This window comes from Pagrus pagrus, assembly GCF_965226575.1.
Source record: "Pagrus pagrus genome assembly, chromosome: 22".
Classification (NCBI taxonomy): Eukaryota; Metazoa; Chordata; class Actinopteri; order Spariformes; family Sparidae; genus Pagrus; species Pagrus pagrus.
Window position 1 is genome coordinate 10,536,735 of NC_140204.1, and position 16,344 is coordinate 10,553,078.

A 16,344-nucleotide genomic window follows, 5' to 3' on the forward strand; every position below is an offset into this window, starting at 1 on the left:
CTTTGACCTGTCATTGTTTGAGACTTAAACACACTTAAAATAAGTTTTGCGTTGTGGTTTATTTGTTCATGAATCTCAAGTACCTGACACAGTTTAACAAAAAACAGACATGAACAGCATCTAAAAACATCCCAAATGTAAAAATCTGCATACGTTACAACAGAATAGAAGACTTTGCAACAATTTTGTCTATTTTCACACATTTTCACTTCTTTTTCATGTTACACTTCAACAGAAACGGCAGAGGAACATAAAAAACGGCCATTTTAGCTTAAAAAAGAAAACAGATTTACAGGATTTAATTAGGACAATCTTGGCAGAGTGATGGTGTTACCCTCTGCTACACATAAAGACACCTCCTGCTGCTCTCATAAAGCTGCTCCAGTGTTCCCACTCGGGCACAATTGTTCTGCTCTGACGTGTTCGCACAAAGAATTCACTGTTCGGAGAGTTCGTCCCCCTCTGAAGTCAACACCAGCTGAGCTATGACTGAACATGTGGCAGGTAGCCAGGGGAACATGTGTGCTGATGTGTCTGCATACTTTTCTAAATGTGGTACTGTACAGCAAGGTGAAGAAGAGGAGGCAAAGGCTGGTTAAGTTTTGGGGTCTGCGCTGCGGCGTTTGAGCTTCTCGGGGTTGTTTGAGGCCATGTGTGAAAAGTCTCTGAAGATGTCGTGGTAGGTATCATCACCTGGAGACAAGCAGAGATGGAGACAGATGTTTTTAAGAGAACAACTTTTTAAAAGCGTTAATGTCATCTCGTCGGGGTTTAATGTGCCACAGCTGTGTTCAGATCATCACATTGAGTTCTAATAAGCCGTCACTTCCCAACTATTTCCTGAACGCATTTAAAATTGTAGCCCTAAAGCGAGAAGCATGCAACCGGACAAATAAAACACACATGCACATGCACTTTACCTCTTAGATTGCAGTAGGTGGCACACTGCACAAGCACTTGAGACCAGCCGGACATCTCAGCGGGCAGAAGGGCAAAGGCACACAGTGACAAAGACACACAGTGATAGAGCACAGCACGTCAAATACTGACCAGCAGTCGTTTCAAGCAGACAAAAAGCATCACGTTTCCATTCCTTCATGAGTGAAACTCAACAAAAAGCCTCGGCTGAAAAGGACAATCATGACAGAATGGACTGTGCAGCTTGAAAAGGAGCCAAAATGACAAAATGCGAACAAAAACCCACGGCTAATCTTAAGCTTGAGAGCTACAGCACAGATAAATACACACAGGTCATATATAACAAAAGTTCAAACTATTCACAGAATAGAGGAGAAAGTCGTCCTTGAGAAACAAACCCAACACTGGATTCAGCTTATATGACAACATATAGACAACACTGTACATCCTGCATATAAAAATATCCCATATATACAAATATCAGTAAAAATATGCCTGATAGAGGTCTCTTATATATACATTCTCTTAGCCTCAGTGAAACATTGGAAACACCCACATGCAGCACTCTTTATCAACAAGCTATTTGGAGATTTTGTGGGTTTCAAAGTGCAGCATGATGTGCGTTTGTGGTTCAAAGTGCAGCAACGTCTCTCACAATGTTCCTGCCGTGTTTCACAAGACATTTTTCTGTCTTCACTGATCAATAAATCTGTTTCCGTTTACGTCCTTGAGCCTTCATTTTGTCGTACCCTGCATTTTAAGCTTTCTCATCGAAGGCAGTTTTTTCTTCTAAGTTTCCTTGAACGACGTGTGCGAGGCCTGGATAATTAGCTGCAGATAAACATCACATGACACTGCAAAGCCAGTGATTTCTGATGCTTGACAACTAGACAAAACATGTTTTCCTTTTAGCTCATTCCAGTCCCACCGCCCGTCTCCTGTCCAGGGCTGACTTTTTAACCCCACTAATCGTTCTGCCCCCCCAGAGCCCAGCCACTTATGTGGTTCTTTATAGCCTGCAGGCTCTTCCTGGTGTGGGCCAGCCCACCTCCACTCCCGCTCAATAAACCCCCAGATCCCTGCCCCCCTGAGTGACCTGATTGGCCAAACGCTCCGTCCATCTCCCGCATCTCCTTGTTCATCTTGGCGATCCGCAGCCTGAAAAGGAGAAGATCGGTTAGAAAGGCTGCTGTTGGTAACTGGTTTGCACGGTGATGTAAGAGGTTCCTCTGGTCCACTGGACTCACAAAGTGACGATGTCGGCGTTGGCGTTGTCCACAGCGATTGTTATGGGGTCTTTCTGGTTCTTGTCTCTGGCGTTGTAGTCTGCTCCTCGCTTCAGGAAGAGACAAACCAACCTGGAGCATCACAGAGACAGAAAGAGAGTGAGAGTGTGTGTGTGCACAGGAAACATTTCAGGAAATCAAGATCCTTATGTGGGTTTCACGAGGAGGAACTAAAATCTAACGGTTTCTCCATTTATTACATCTATTCTGGCATCAGATTTGCACAACAATGAATAGGAAGAACATCATTTTGAAATTCATTCTTGGATGACTTTGCTTAATCTTCACGGTTTTTCAAATGAATTTGAAACAGGGGTGCACAAAGGGGACACTAAGCTCCTCGTTTTGTTCCTGAATAAAGTTCCTGTAGCGTATTAGTTCTTGGAGCTATGGAGCTGTGTTCTTGAATGGACCGTAAAAGAAAACAAAAACACATGCTCTTAATTTATTCTCTACAGCTGAAGCCTGCGATCTGACCCCGGCCAGATGAGATTAGAGTCAGATGCTGCCTCGACTTTCTTTCGATAAGCAGTCCGGGTATAGGTACGACTCTGTGAAATAATGAGCTGCCTGTTATCTACCTTTCCTTGCTTTCAGATCGCCAAATAAACAGCCGCGCTCAATCAGCAAAGATAACTAAGTATACGTGCTGCTGTAAAGCTACAGTGGGCAACACGTCTGACCGCGCAGAGATGCTTGAAGATAAAGAAGTCAGGTTGTAAAGAAGTGTCAACTGTGTGACTTCAGTGTGCTCTACTCTTTTGTGTCACTTCCTTTCTGCTGAGATTTCTCACTATACCAAACACGGGAATGTCATTTGGGCAAACTGGGTGAATCTATTTAGGTCTGCTAATAGTTTTGGGCAAGGTAGATTTTATTGTTACTTATCAGATTGTTCATTGTTAGTCTCTAGAATTAAATAGTCTGTCAGTTGTGCTGATTTTGGCCCTTTGACAAAAGCATTGTGTCCCCTTCTACTTTTTCTTATCATTCTATCATTTGTTCCTGAATAAAGTTCCTGTTGCTTATTCGTGCTTGGAGCTATGGAGCTGTGTTCTTGAATGGACTGTTGCGTACGTGTTACAGTGCATCTTACCCCGTGTGACCCAGGATGGTGGCGTGATGAAGCGGCCCTCTCCCGTTGCTGTCCACCTGGTTGACGTTAGCGCCGTTCTGCAGCAGGAACTCGCAGGCTGCCAGGGCGTTCTGGTGAGGAAACAGGAACACGTGAGCTGTCGTTTCCGTATTTTTACAGTACATTTACATAACCTGTGTGATCCTCACTGAACCTCTCCTTATTTTCACCTTGTCCAGACAGGTTAACGCAACAAGGCTAAATTTATAAAGACCCGCCAGTGGCTCCTTAAGGCTGCAAAGTGTTGGTCCATCTGGGCTAAACATGTAAAATGTATCCTGAGGGTTTATCCCCCTGGTTAGCAAGTTTCATAGCAGTGATTATCTATTTTGAGTGCAACATTGAGACCTGAGGGTGATTCTACAGGAAAGCTCATGTAGTCTCCAAAATGAGAACAGTTCATCCTCTGAGGAGCACGAATGTTTTAGGTATTTTTTCACGTTTATTTGCTGTTATATCTTTAGTTTTGCTTGTGTAGAGGTTGAAATGTTGGCCTGATGTTGACACTACAGGGACGGCCAAGAGGTAAATATATATGAGAGGTCATCGAAATCATCGTGATTCATCCTCTGGGGACCATGAATAAAATGTAATGCTGTCCTTACTGCTGAGACGGCCTGTATCAGCGGCGTGCTGGACTCCTCGGCCACGTTGACCCAGTTGACGTCGGCTCCGTGGGCCAAAGCGTCGGCCATGACGGGGAAGTTCTGCAGGGCTGCCGAGCGATACAGCAGCGCCCCGGGGTGGAGCCCGCTCAGATCCTCTTCTTCCTCGTCCATGTCTGAGGGGACCAGAGGGTTAACGTCAACTGAACTGTCAAACACATACTGCTGTTTGTTTTTCTTTCAAATTAAAGCTCCCATATTGGAGAAAGTTTCTTTTTTGATTATAAAGCAATTACTGTGAAAGTATTAAATCGCTCAATCCATGGAGAATGTTGGTGGGCGGTGCCTGCTCAGGCCTGTGAGAGCTGACCAATCAGAGCAGACAGGGTTTTTCTGGAGGGTGGCCTTAAAGAGACAGGCACTAAAACAGAGTGTTCAGACCGAGGGCGAATAGAGGTGCTGCAGTGACGGACAAAATAATGTGTTTTTTGAATATTAAAGAATGTAAACATTTTCTAATCGAAACCTAAAATCATAATATGAACCTGATAATGAGCTTAATTTGAGAGCTTTAACAGATTTAAGGTGTGTGTGTCCACAGTCCATGCTGAACACATTGTACCAGCGTGCTTTTGTTGTCAGGTCAGACGAGTGCATCAGTGTGTGTTTGCATGAGTGTGTTTTATCTCACCTTTGTAAAAGCTTGAATTGTTCTTTTGGACAAGGTCGCTGGGGCTCAGCCCTGAGGGGGGGAGAGAGAGAGAGCCACGATTACTGGTTTATCCTGCTGACTGCAACAGCACACATGAAATAGAGCAGGCAAGGCCCTCAGGATTATCAACTTTTGCTGGATCACCAAGATTAGGGAATGTGCGAGTGTGTGCTTCTGTTTTGTTGACATCAGCAGAAGTAAGTGGGCGATGATCTTGACAAAAAGCAGGCGACCAACAGAGTTATTAGACCTTTAAAAGCCCACTGTTTTCCATCTGCCAGTCAGTCTTGATACCAGTCTATTTGTGTGTACCTGTGACCCGAGGCAGAGTGGCTCGGTTTGGTTTGGGTTTGAGCGGCGGTCGCTGGACAGTCCGGTCCTGCGTGGTCGCTCGGTTCCTCCTGGCGCTGGATCGCCTCAGCAGGGGGTTCCTGCCGGTCTCGGGCAGCTTTTGGATAAACTTCTTTTCCACATACTTTGATCGGATCCACGACTCCTTGTCTCCTCTGAGGGACAGAAATGACAACGGAGGAGTGAGAGAGATGAAGGGAATTAATATAATTTATATCTCTACAGCAATCTTCTCACACAAACGAGACAATTTCTAAAACAAAGAAGCCGACATGCAGGGCTGTATTTGACAGTCTGTTTCTGGCTTTACTTGTACTCAGTTTGACTCCACAACTTGCTTGTGCAGCTGTGAGACAAGAATGCGTAACACATATCCCAAGGCACTCGTTGTCTTTTAATGAAGTAATAAATTCAGTTAAAACGACGTCTATTTAGGACCCAAAGTGCCTCCTTTGTACAAGAGAAGCAACTACTCCAACGGGAGCAGCGCTGAAAAACAACCAAATAAAGTAAGGCCAGACGAGACGAGACTGAAAGCTCATGCTGCAGAAAGCATGCAGCCTCACAGCGAGTTTCCGGAGGAGGCTTTAGTCACGACGTTCACCATCTGTGTCGTGTACCTGTGGCACTTCCTGTCTGCTGCGACGCCACAGAGGAGAAAAGAGGAAGTAAAGAAATAATTCTAACAGCGTCATAGGCCGCTGATACGATCATCTGTTAACCACATGGTATCTTTGCAGAGGTTAACTCTGTAAAACTCAGCCACCGAACCTCTTATCTTTGTCAGAGTCGCGACAAGCTGGAGCACAAGTTTGTCTTCAATCAATGCAAAAAGACAACACACACACAGGAAGAGCTAAATGTAATGACGTCAACGTGACAGCAGGGGGAGATGAAGAGTGCATTTCTGCAGCTACAGACGTGTCGGGTCAACGGCTTGATAGATGAGGCTGGAAAATTTTTAGCATTTGGAAAAAAAAGCCCCTTCAGAGACAAGTTTGTAGTCCACTTGTGTACTTTTGTCTCATCGTGGAGCACCGAACACGACTGCTTTCATGAACACAGAACGAAGCTGACACACAGCCTCCTGCCAATATTTCAATTGATAAGATATGTTGTATGTAAATAGATGCTGTGATAAAAAAATGCTGACTGACACATATCCTGTAGAGATCATCATTATTAGAATCTGGAGAACTTTTCCAGGTAAAGGGGAAACAAAGACAGGAAATAATCAGTTAATTTACACACATTTTGTGCATTTTCTTCAGTTTTATGTGAGGAAGCGAAGACACCTCGTCCGTGTTTACATACAGTCTTTGGCTAGTGTGGATTGTTTGTACCTGGGACTGGAGGCGTGGGGCTTCTTGATGGTGATCTCATCAATCCGGGCCTCGTAGATCCTGTTGATGACTGTGTTCCCTAATTCACACATCAACTAAAGGAAGCAGGGAGATAAGAAAGAATGTGAATGTCTCTCGGAGCTTGTTGGAGAGTTTATTTAAAGTAAACTATTGCATAATGCATTACATAATCCTCATACTCTGTGGATTTTGTTGTTAGCAGAGAAGAGGCAGTAATGAGGCTGTGGAGCTGTCGTGGTTAAAAGGTTAAATTACCTTAATGAGCTCTGGCTCCCACGAGTCCAGAGTGAGGGAGCGCACTTTGGAGAAATGGACTCCCAGGCTCCTGTTAGAGGAGGAAACCATTAGAGCTAAAGTTTAAAGCCAAGTGTGTGTGTGTGTCTGTGTGTGTGTTCGAGTGTGTACCTGTGTATGCCTGAGCAGATGATACAAAGCGTGATGCCCAGGTTGATGGAGGCCCAATCAGGACCAAGCTCCCCGCAGTCGCAGCACTGCTTGTTCCCGGGGATCGCCTGAACCTCCTCCAGCGCCTTGCAGCCCTCGCTCTCCTGATCCGCTCCTCCGCCTCCTCCTCCACCTCCTCCCAAAGTGCCCGCCGACATCGAGCTGCAGCGCTGTCTCTGATTACCACACACATGCACAGGAATGAGGAGACGCACAAAGGCACACCGCTTCTTCTGTACCTCATCGGATTAAACTCCCACAGAAAAATGCAGATGTAAAAGATAATGTATGTGTGTGTGTGAGTGTGTGTGTGTGTGTGTGTGTGTGTGTGTGTGTGTGTGTGTGTGTGTGTGTGTGTGTTCTCACTGGGCTGTGTGGATCCTCTCTGCGCTCCTGAAAGGCCGAGGCGATGCTGTTTTGGACGGCGCTGATCCACGCCTGCTGCTGCCTATCTGAGTCTGCCTGCAACAAACAACACCTACACACACACACACACACACACACACGCACACACACACACACACACACACACTGTGATCATCTAATTTCTCAGCACACGAGATTAACATGGAAAAATTATCACAACCACACACACACGCACGACCCTCTTTTGCAGGACGCTTTAATCCGCGCACTTAGCGCTGATGAAAAATTCACTGCCACCGCTTCAACACGTATACATGAACTTCGCCCACACGCACACTCACTTTGACGGGGAGACCACTTCAAAGCAGAACCGTCTCTCGTTCTCAGTACTGGGCTTCACTGTGCAAAGACGCAGGTCCTCCACCACAACTGTGGGCTGGTCCTGCAAGAGGCGCAAACAGGAAGAACACACAGGTCAACACTCACATCTTAGTATTTGCAGAGCGATCTTTGTTCCATGCACGGCTAATCGAATCTTTGAAGGAGACGGCTACGTTTATTTAGTAACATACCTTGAATTTCTTCTGATACACCAGCTGATTTTTCTGAATTGAAAACCAACGCCTGCAGTGGAGGGAGAACACCGAAAGGTCATAAAATCGACAATTAATCAGCAAAGACGGAAAAGACGAACAGTGGAAACTCACAGCGCACACTGTCGAAACTATTTTCCAACACAGTGGACGTTTGAGTCCTCTCAGCGAGGTGTACGGTGGGAGAAAAGGCGCAAAACACAATGCAGCTGTTCTGTGTGAGACATGTCGTGGGTAAACTTGTACCTGCTCCAGGTCTTGAAGGCGTTGCTGGCCCTCTTGTAGAGGTATCCCTCCATGGCGATCCCGTTAGCTGCATCAGCATTGAAATCCATGATGGAGTCATCGTAGGACACATCCTAGAAATATTTCAGAAGCCACTTAGTGTCACTGTAGTTGAAGTCGCAGCATTGTTTATCCAGTAAAAAGGCCTTTTCCTGTTCTTGTTTTTGTTACATTGTGGTTTAAACTGTGTAGAAGTGTGTGTTTAAGTGTTCGTTTTTGTAAAAGCAGACCTTTTTCTTGATTGCGGCGTGTCTCTGCTCCATGTCCCTCTTCTCCCGGGCAGCATCCAGAACAAACTGAGTGTGCTGTTAAACAGAAACAGACGCAGAGGTCATTCTCCAGACACAAGTATTGATTTTTAAATTTTCTTCTTTTTATGAGAACCCTCATAAATGCGTCTCGCTCGCTGAGGCTTTCTTCTGGAAGCCAACATCGACGGTTATAAAGAGCTCTTATGTATAATATATTAGGCTTTTGGATACATTAACTGATTTGTATGCTAAGCGAAACAGGAAATGATTAAGTGCCTTGCTCAATGACACATCAAGAGGGGAGAAGAGAAAAAGGAGAGGTTAAGTTAATTAGTTAGTTAAGAAGTTCATTGAAAGGCAATTAATGGAAGGTTTGAGTCTGAGTCTTCTTAAAATGTGTAAAAAATGAATGGAGTCTGGTTTATGCACGTATGATTCTCTCATGTTTTATTCCTGCCTGTTTAGTTGTTGTCTTGTCTTTTCTGTCGCTTCACTGTGCTGTAGGACAACTTTCCCCTCTTTCCTCTCCTCTTTCCTCTCTAACATGTTTGCCTCTGTGAAGTTCAGGATAGGTTATCACTCCCGCAGAGTTTGCTCTTCAGGAAACAGGAATTAGGAAGAGTCGAACCTCTTCCTACATCCTGTGCCAGAGGAGCACCACTGGTGGTTTCTCTGTTTGGCATATTATTCCTCAGTGTCTCTCTCTCTCATCTGCTCGTTCTCCTTCCTATCATTTCCTGTTGAAACAGGAAGAGCTTTGTTGGGGTTTGATTCGGCCAGCGAATCGCTGACAAACTCATTTTCCCCGTTTTAAATTCTTGACATTAAGCAAAAACACTCGGCAGTAATACCGCTGATGTTCAAGGTTGACGGAGCAAAATGTTTTGCTTATTTGGACAGTCGAAGAGCAGGAACTAACACACTGACACACACACACAGACACGCACACAGACATGTGAAATATTTCCTGTTGTTGCTCACTTTTTCCTGTCACGATGAACGATGGTGTGATGTCATCTTGTGACTCCTTGGCCCCGCCCCCCTTTAGATAAACGCCAAGAACTGATGTGATGCAGTTTGCCCAGACTATATTTATGGTTTTATCACTACAGATGCCAGAATAGACTGTTTTGAATCCATTTCCTGTCTCATAAAATAAGTCTCTTTGAATTTTTGAAGCCTGCATTGTGGTCATCTTCTCTTTAACTACTGCCTTTATGCCAGATTACTGCCAATACTGTTGAAAATACATTGGATGCAAGATTTTTGCTTGTAACCAGTCAAAAACTTTCCAATCGGGGTTCATTTGAACAACTGTTAGAGGTTAGAGGAGACAAACTATCTGACTTTTTATAATAAAACAGGCAAAGTTTAGAGAAAAAAACCACAGAAAAATAGTTTGTGTTACAAAACTTTGCTTTTTTCTTTGTTTCAGCCCCATCATGTCACTTCTGCATCCTTGTATGTTGTTGAGCAACAAAGACAAACAATAAAAAGACGTGTTCGACAAAACATGACTACACCAGTAGTCAAAACCCTCCGCAACGGTGGCTCCAGAGCGGCTACTAAAGGGTCCTTGTGCTGTTTTTGCTTTCTTTTAAATACATTCCTCTCATTTCTCACAACTAAAATCTATCTATCTATCTATCTATCTATCTATACAGTCAACCTTCTTTCAACAGAGGATTTTCAGGCCATGTAACACCACACTGCCACATGGGAAGTCCTCTTGTGCAACAGAATTCAACTGAATTCAGATGTGGTTAAAATATGAGTAAGACATTTAGGAAATAACTATTTGTCGTCTTGCCAAGTTAGATGAGAAGACTGAGATCATTTTTATGTGCGTGCATTGAATGTGAAGTTAGAGCCGGGGGTTCAATTAGCCTAGCTTAGCATAAAAACTGTAAGCAGGGGGTAAACACATAGCGTGGTGATTCACAAAGTAAAAAAAATAAAGCTACCAGCGCTTTAAATTTTAATAGCTCATAATATGTATATTTTTAAACTTTAAACGAGGGCTGGGCTAGCTGTTTACCCCTGCTTCCAGTCTATGTGCTAAGCTAGGCTAGTCACCTCCTAGCTTTAGCCACACAGTTAGCATGCTAATAGTGGTTTCAGTTTACCGAGAGCAAGTAAGTCTAGTTCGCTGTTATTTATGTAGTTAGTATTTGTATAAAAGCCAGCTGTGTTATTGAACGCAATATTAGAACCTCACAAGACTGATGCAAATGCAGTTGCAGCAGAGGAAATTAGATAAATCAGGCTCGAACAGGAAGTTACCTCTTCATTCAGTTTTCGTCGATACTCATCCAGTTCTGACAGAGACTGGTGGCCATGTTGGAAGAACTGGGCCTGGGCCTCCATCAGCGACAGCACCTGACATGACAGCAAGAAATCATTGAGAACACATCTACTCTTATATCAGTACAGTAAAGACCACATCTTTACAAAAGCCACAGAATGAACTAGGTCAACATGAACTCACTGCCATCAAAATGTCGGTCTTCTTCTTGGCTTCAATCACATTAATCTGAAACGAAAGGAAGCAGCAGTTAAGGACACTTCATGTTTCCATAGCCGAAAAACTCACAGACCAGTTAAACCTCTGAGAGCCACAACCACAAGTATGGAGAGGAGCCCCGAGGCAGACCTGTTATCATTCAAATCAGCAGAAGCACAACAATAATCAGACGTGCTGTTGTGTCCAGGCTGATGTACTGCTTATAAGACTGAGTCTGCTGAGGTTTGAACACAAGTTAAGGTAAAGGAATTAATACTCCAAATTATTATTATTATTGCAGCGGATATTTGATAGAAAAATAGAAAAAAATTAAAACAGCAGCAGATGAAGCCAAAAATAGAAACACTACTATCATCCTGTTCGTTAAGGTGCAAGATAAGACTGAGAAAAATAAAGAGAGCTAAATAAAGTGCACTTCCTGGTGCTAGTGTGACAGTCTTCATTAAAGAAGACTGTCACACTTTTTAGCTCCCGTCTCTTTAAGGTACCCCCCCTCCTGAATATCCAGCCTGCTCTGATTGGTCAGCTCACACACACCCGAGCCAACACCACTAACAACAACAGAGCAGCTGTGCTAAATCAATTCTTAAGTGCCAAACTAGCTTCTAGGCATAAATTATGCAAACGCGTGACATGTTGACGTAGTGTGATGTCACAAAGTCGCAGAATTAAAGGCAGGACTACTAATGAGGCGTTTCTGTTGGTGCGAACTTTGACCTTTTCAACTTTCAAGATCTTTTACATGCACAAGAACACGTAAAACACTGAAGGAAAGTGTCATTCTCACCTCTAGGACGTAATCAAGGGCCCCAGATCGAAAGGTCCTGCGTGCGTTGAGCAGAGCGTTGCTCGCCTCCTCCACCTCGTGTACTTTCCCCCGCGGGGCCTGAGCGTTCCTCCCCTGTGCCCCCTCCAGACATTCGCTGCTGCGCTCGAACTCCTTGCGCACATCTTTGAACCGACGCACATCCCTGGAAGAGAGGAAGGGAAGGGACAAGGAACATTTGCTATGATGGCCCAGCTTCTGTGAGTATTTAACCTTTATTTGACAAATAAATGAAAGCTGTTGAAGAAACTACAGATACATTAGCTATTGTCTATTGTCTACAAGCTAATTTAACAGGAAATAACGGGTTGTTCTTGAAGGTTTGATCAGGTTTCTAGATTATTTACCTGCAGATTTATATAATTTACTTGTAAAGAGTATATTTATAAGACATTTTTTGCAATGTGGTGGTGGTATAAGGTATAAGGTGCTATATGTACAGTAAGAACCAGAGTAATCGCTAACTGCTGCTAATTGTAGCTGCCCTAAGCTAGTTATCTCCGTTAGCTGCGCAGCTAGCCATTTGGACTGGGAGCTCAGGGACCAGGGTTGTGTTATCGTTCACACTGCTAACACACAGGCTTTGCACCGGGGACGGCTGGAGCTAGCTGGTTAGCATGCTAACTTCAGTAGATATCTCTGCAACACAATACACAGACGACATAATGTCAAAACTGCTATCTACTCACATTCTGATGATAATATTTTGTTTACGTTTTCAACCACAAGTCTTAATAAAGCTCGCTTGAAGAAGAAAGTATCAGCTTTCACGCCTTCCTGTTTGTTTCTTTGACAAGAGACCTGCAAGCTCAGAGGGTTAAACCACATTCGAAATGTGTCGCTGGCTATAAATCCGGCTAATCGCTATTGTCACGGGCTGCAAGACATCCTCTCTCTCATGTAATCCACCGGATCATTCCCATTAATGAGAGCAGCCTGAAGGACAGAGTCAAAAGAGAACCAAAATGAAGGATCAAAAGCCTCTGATATTTTCTCCATGTGGCGGGCTAATGTTTGGCAGAGATGCAGCAGAGCGACTCAGTCTGAAGAAGGTGGCTGAGCGAGAGAAGAAGATCAGATGAAACGAACGGAGCAGCTCACTCACTCTTTGACAAAGTTCTGCAGCTTCAACTTCACTGACTTCTGTGTGGTCTCAATCACTTCCTGAAAGGGAAGCAGCAGAGACAAATCTATCACAGAGAGCACAGACAACTGCTAAATGTCAAATGTAATGCGTTCAACGATGTGCTTCTGCAGCCTTGTCCGACCACATACTGCACACTGGTAAGAGTCAAGACAGACCCAGACAGACGGACTCACCCCCTGAGCTTCCAAGATGATGGACAGCTTTTTGGAAAATTTGTCCAAACACTCCTGCAAGACAGACATCTGAGATTAGACTCTGCATTTCATGAGCATTTTATCTATAAAAAACATTCCTGAGTGCAGATTGTGATCCGAGGTTCAAGTCAGCCCATTAAGTCTCATTTAAACCCACGTTCTGCAAGAAAAGTTGCGCAAATATGCTCAAAATATTCAAAATTTCACAGTTTAATGACACTGTGAAATGAAAATGACTCCCTTACGACTCGTGCTGCACTCACCTCCATCATGCTGTCCCCGGAGCACTGGTGTCCGAGCTCCCGCAGGCCGTTGACAAAGCTCTTGCTGGTCTGGCAGTAGACCCTGCCCGCCTCCAGCATGGCCTGGCATTGTTTCACAAGCTGGGTGACACAAACACGCAACAGCACGGTCAAGTTCCTCCTGAACACTCAAACAACAGAGACTCGAGGTGACCAGTCAGGATGAATAATTAAACATAACGAGGAGTTATTCCAGGAGCCCACACATTAAGGCGATAAAGCAGCCTGAGTTAGAGGTTATTGTAATGGAGCAAAATGACTGCACATGCTGAATACATCCTCCAGCTTCTGTTGAATACGGTCTGGGGTTCATAAAACTGCATCATAGTCAGAACATTGCCAGATTTTACAGGCTGGATGTTACAATCACTTTTATTTGATTGCACAAGAACACAGTCGGAGGTTTAGGTTGTTCTTTTGAGTTTAAAGAAAAACATGTACGAAGCAAGACCGCCTATTAACAGATGATGACAGCTAATGTACATAAAGAATTACATATTGAACAGTCACACTATTTTAAAAAAGTAATATACGTTAGATAATACATTCCTACTGGAGACTAAAGCTTCATTACTTTGAAGCTACACTCTTCTTGTAGCTCAGTTTTTGGTCTCCACCGCGTCCCAAGAGAAAAGTCTACCTCGTTAGCTGCTAAATGCGCTGCCATGATCACCAGCTAGTTGTAAACAAGGCTAGCTAGCCGGTGATGGCGCACAGTTGGATTTCAGAGCGTAGATATTCCAGTGTAAGAGACATTTCTGAGCCACTTTAACTCTTCTCGTGCTACTGTTATCGCACCATTTTAGCATTTAATAATATTATCTCATGATTGTCACTTGTGGCCAACAGTGGTTGCTCTTCAACGAAAGTTACAAACGCTCCCTCGTATCAAGCTAGCTTTGCTGCACCTGTTAGCATTGGACGACCGAGGCTGCACCTTTATCCTTTTTAATAGCTAGGCTACATTTAGTTGATCAGAGCAGGGGTCTTGCCAGCAGGAATAAGTAAAAACACCTGTGTGGGTGTGAATGAGCCTTTAATATACTACAGTTTCTTTTAGCTTATCCAACATTTACACTGATAATAATGGGTCGATAATAATGAACCGTTATCTCTTCAGTCAATCTCCTTCAAGCAGACAGCAGACGCATAAGTGGGACATTGAAGGCATCGTGGGCAACATGATGTGTTATCTTGGTTTTAAAATCTTGCAAATGCCCCTTTCTTTTATGGTACTGTAGCAGTGGTGTAATGTAACTAAATACATTTACTCGAATACTGAAATCAGGTAAAAAAATTGAGTTAATTGCACTTTATCTGTGTATTTTAATCGTTATTTTGCAAATTATACACAAAACATATGGTCCTTTTCCTCCACCATGGTCTCAACACCCATCCGAAAATCTATTGTTTATTTGTCTGCAGACCAGACATGTTACGACTCGATACCATGCTGTACGGTATCAGAACCGACAGAACAGGAAAAAACAGGATTGCTTTCTCAAATCCCGATTAAATGTTGAGTACTTGTACAAGCAAGCAAACTCCTTTTTCTTTCTTAGACAGTGAGGTCAGAGTTCAACAACAGTGCAGCAGCACTGGAGCTGGTTTTACGTCAGTGCTTTGCTCAAGGGCACTGCACAATACAGATGAAAGTTGCCCTGAGGTGCCTCAGCCCAGTTAGTCCAGATTCTTCTGAATCACTGTTGCCACACACAGTGATTGGCAGGGAAAGTTACATGAACCGAGTGCTTTCTCTGGGATTTCCAGTGTATTTCTATACGGTTTCGTTTTTTTGATAAACTGTACAAGAGGCAGAGCTGCAGAGTCACAAACAGCGCAGCGTGACAGGACACTTTGATGAACGCCTCTTCGGTGTAATCAGGGAACAGAAACGCAGCATGTGACCCGCCTATCAGATGAATAGATCTGAAACTCCAACATGTGTGAACACAAACACGACACGGGGAATATACGTTAGCGACTGAAGCAGAACAAAGCGTAGTTCTCTCTGTTGGGACAATACGATGGGGAAGCAGCACCTGCAGCTACTTCCTGCTCGCTGTCAGGTGAGAAATACCTCAGTCACCACTGCCCACCTCTCACTTCACTGTGTGAGGAGCGAGTGTCCAACAACAACTGATACCTGCCTGTGGCTATGTGTTTGTGTGTGTTTGTTTGTGTGTCGGAGGGAACATTTTTAAAGTAGAGTGGTGACTCAGTATGATATTTTTTCAAAGTGTGTGTAGGTGTATTTGCGCGGGTATCTCACCTTGTCTAGCCGTGTCTCGAGTTCACTCACATCGTTTTGGACCACTTCGATTTCAGCTCTGAAACACACACAAACACACAAAGTCATAAACAAGAGCTCAGGTGTCGGAGGTCACAATAAACACAGTAAAGATGAGCACATGAACCCCGGTGTGTTCATGTTCATGTTGCATCTGCGGAGGAAAATGAGGGCCAAACATTTAAAAGGTTTTTACAATAAGTTAATGACTGATTAATTACTGAATAAAGGTTTACAGGGTTGAAAGCTTACTTTTTAATATTTGAAAACAATTTTCTAACATTTCATACATTATTGTTGTCTTATTCTGCACATATCTCTATTAATAGTCCCATTTCCTTGCTTTACATGCTCTTTATTGTGCTTCTGTGCAGCATGTTTTGTTTGTAGCTAACAATGTAGCATAATGATACATCTACAAACATTTTTATTTACATTAAGGGCTTATAAACTTTTTCAATAACTTTTTTTTTCATTTTTAATCTTAATTTTTTTAGGGTAACATCTGTCCAGGAACTAAAGCTTCAAAAATAGCATTTCTAGCTAACTCTGGCACAACAGATCACAAATAAAACAGTGTATCTATGATGTGAAAAGTACTTAAATTGAAATGTCATTTTTAAAGCTAAATGTGTTAATTTTCAGGATTCAAAGTAATGCCTTTAACTCAACACATTTAAGCTCCTTCATATATAATTTCTTTTTTCAAAAATGAGAAAATATTTGGCCCTCCTTTGCCTCCGTAGAATTC

At 43.4% G+C, this 16,344-nt stretch overlaps 1 protein-coding gene across 4 annotated transcripts in view; it reads right to left on the bottom strand.

Annotated features, from left to right (window-relative positions):
• Window positions 1–40: 40 nt before the first annotated feature.
• The window catches only part of acap1 (ArfGAP with coiled-coil, ankyrin repeat and PH domains 1), a 24,032-nt gene continuing 7,728 nt past the window's right edge, over window positions 41–16,344 (bottom strand). For 3 of the 4 annotated variants that reach the window (XM_084343524.1, XM_084343523.1, XM_084343522.1), the window contains exons 4-25: window positions 15,576–15,633; window positions 13,265–13,384; window positions 12,981–13,034; window positions 12,766–12,824; window positions 11,622–11,805; window positions 10,799–10,843; window positions 10,594–10,689; window positions 8,290–8,364; window positions 8,021–8,133; window positions 7,754–7,805; window positions 7,523–7,623; window positions 7,182–7,293; window positions 6,777–6,991; window positions 6,627–6,696; window positions 6,351–6,445; window positions 4,969–5,162; window positions 4,636–4,686; window positions 3,945–4,120; window positions 3,301–3,410; window positions 2,166–2,276; window positions 2,015–2,076; window positions 41–693 (exon numbers count right to left, since the gene is read on the bottom strand). In XM_084343524.1, coding sequence (XP_084199650.1) covers window positions 596–693; window positions 2,015–2,076; window positions 2,166–2,276; window positions 3,301–3,410; window positions 3,945–4,120; window positions 4,636–4,686; window positions 4,969–5,162; window positions 6,351–6,445; window positions 6,627–6,696; window positions 6,777–6,991; window positions 7,182–7,293; window positions 7,523–7,623; window positions 7,754–7,805; window positions 8,021–8,133; window positions 8,290–8,364; window positions 10,594–10,689; window positions 10,799–10,843; window positions 11,622–11,805; window positions 12,766–12,824; window positions 12,981–13,034; window positions 13,265–13,384; window positions 15,576–15,633 — 2,251 coding nt within the window. In that variant the 3' untranslated portion in view covers window positions 41–595. Of the gene's footprint in view, window positions 694–2,014; window positions 2,077–2,165; window positions 2,277–3,300; window positions 3,411–3,944; window positions 4,121–4,635; window positions 4,687–4,968; window positions 5,163–5,627; window positions 5,644–6,350; window positions 6,446–6,626; window positions 6,697–6,776; window positions 6,992–7,181; window positions 7,294–7,522; window positions 7,624–7,753; window positions 7,806–8,020; window positions 8,134–8,289; window positions 8,365–10,593; window positions 10,690–10,798; window positions 10,844–11,621; window positions 11,806–12,765; window positions 12,825–12,980; window positions 13,035–13,264; window positions 13,385–15,575; window positions 15,634–16,344 lie in introns of those variants that run through there. The other variant, XR_014621366.1, reaches the window with a different exon arrangement.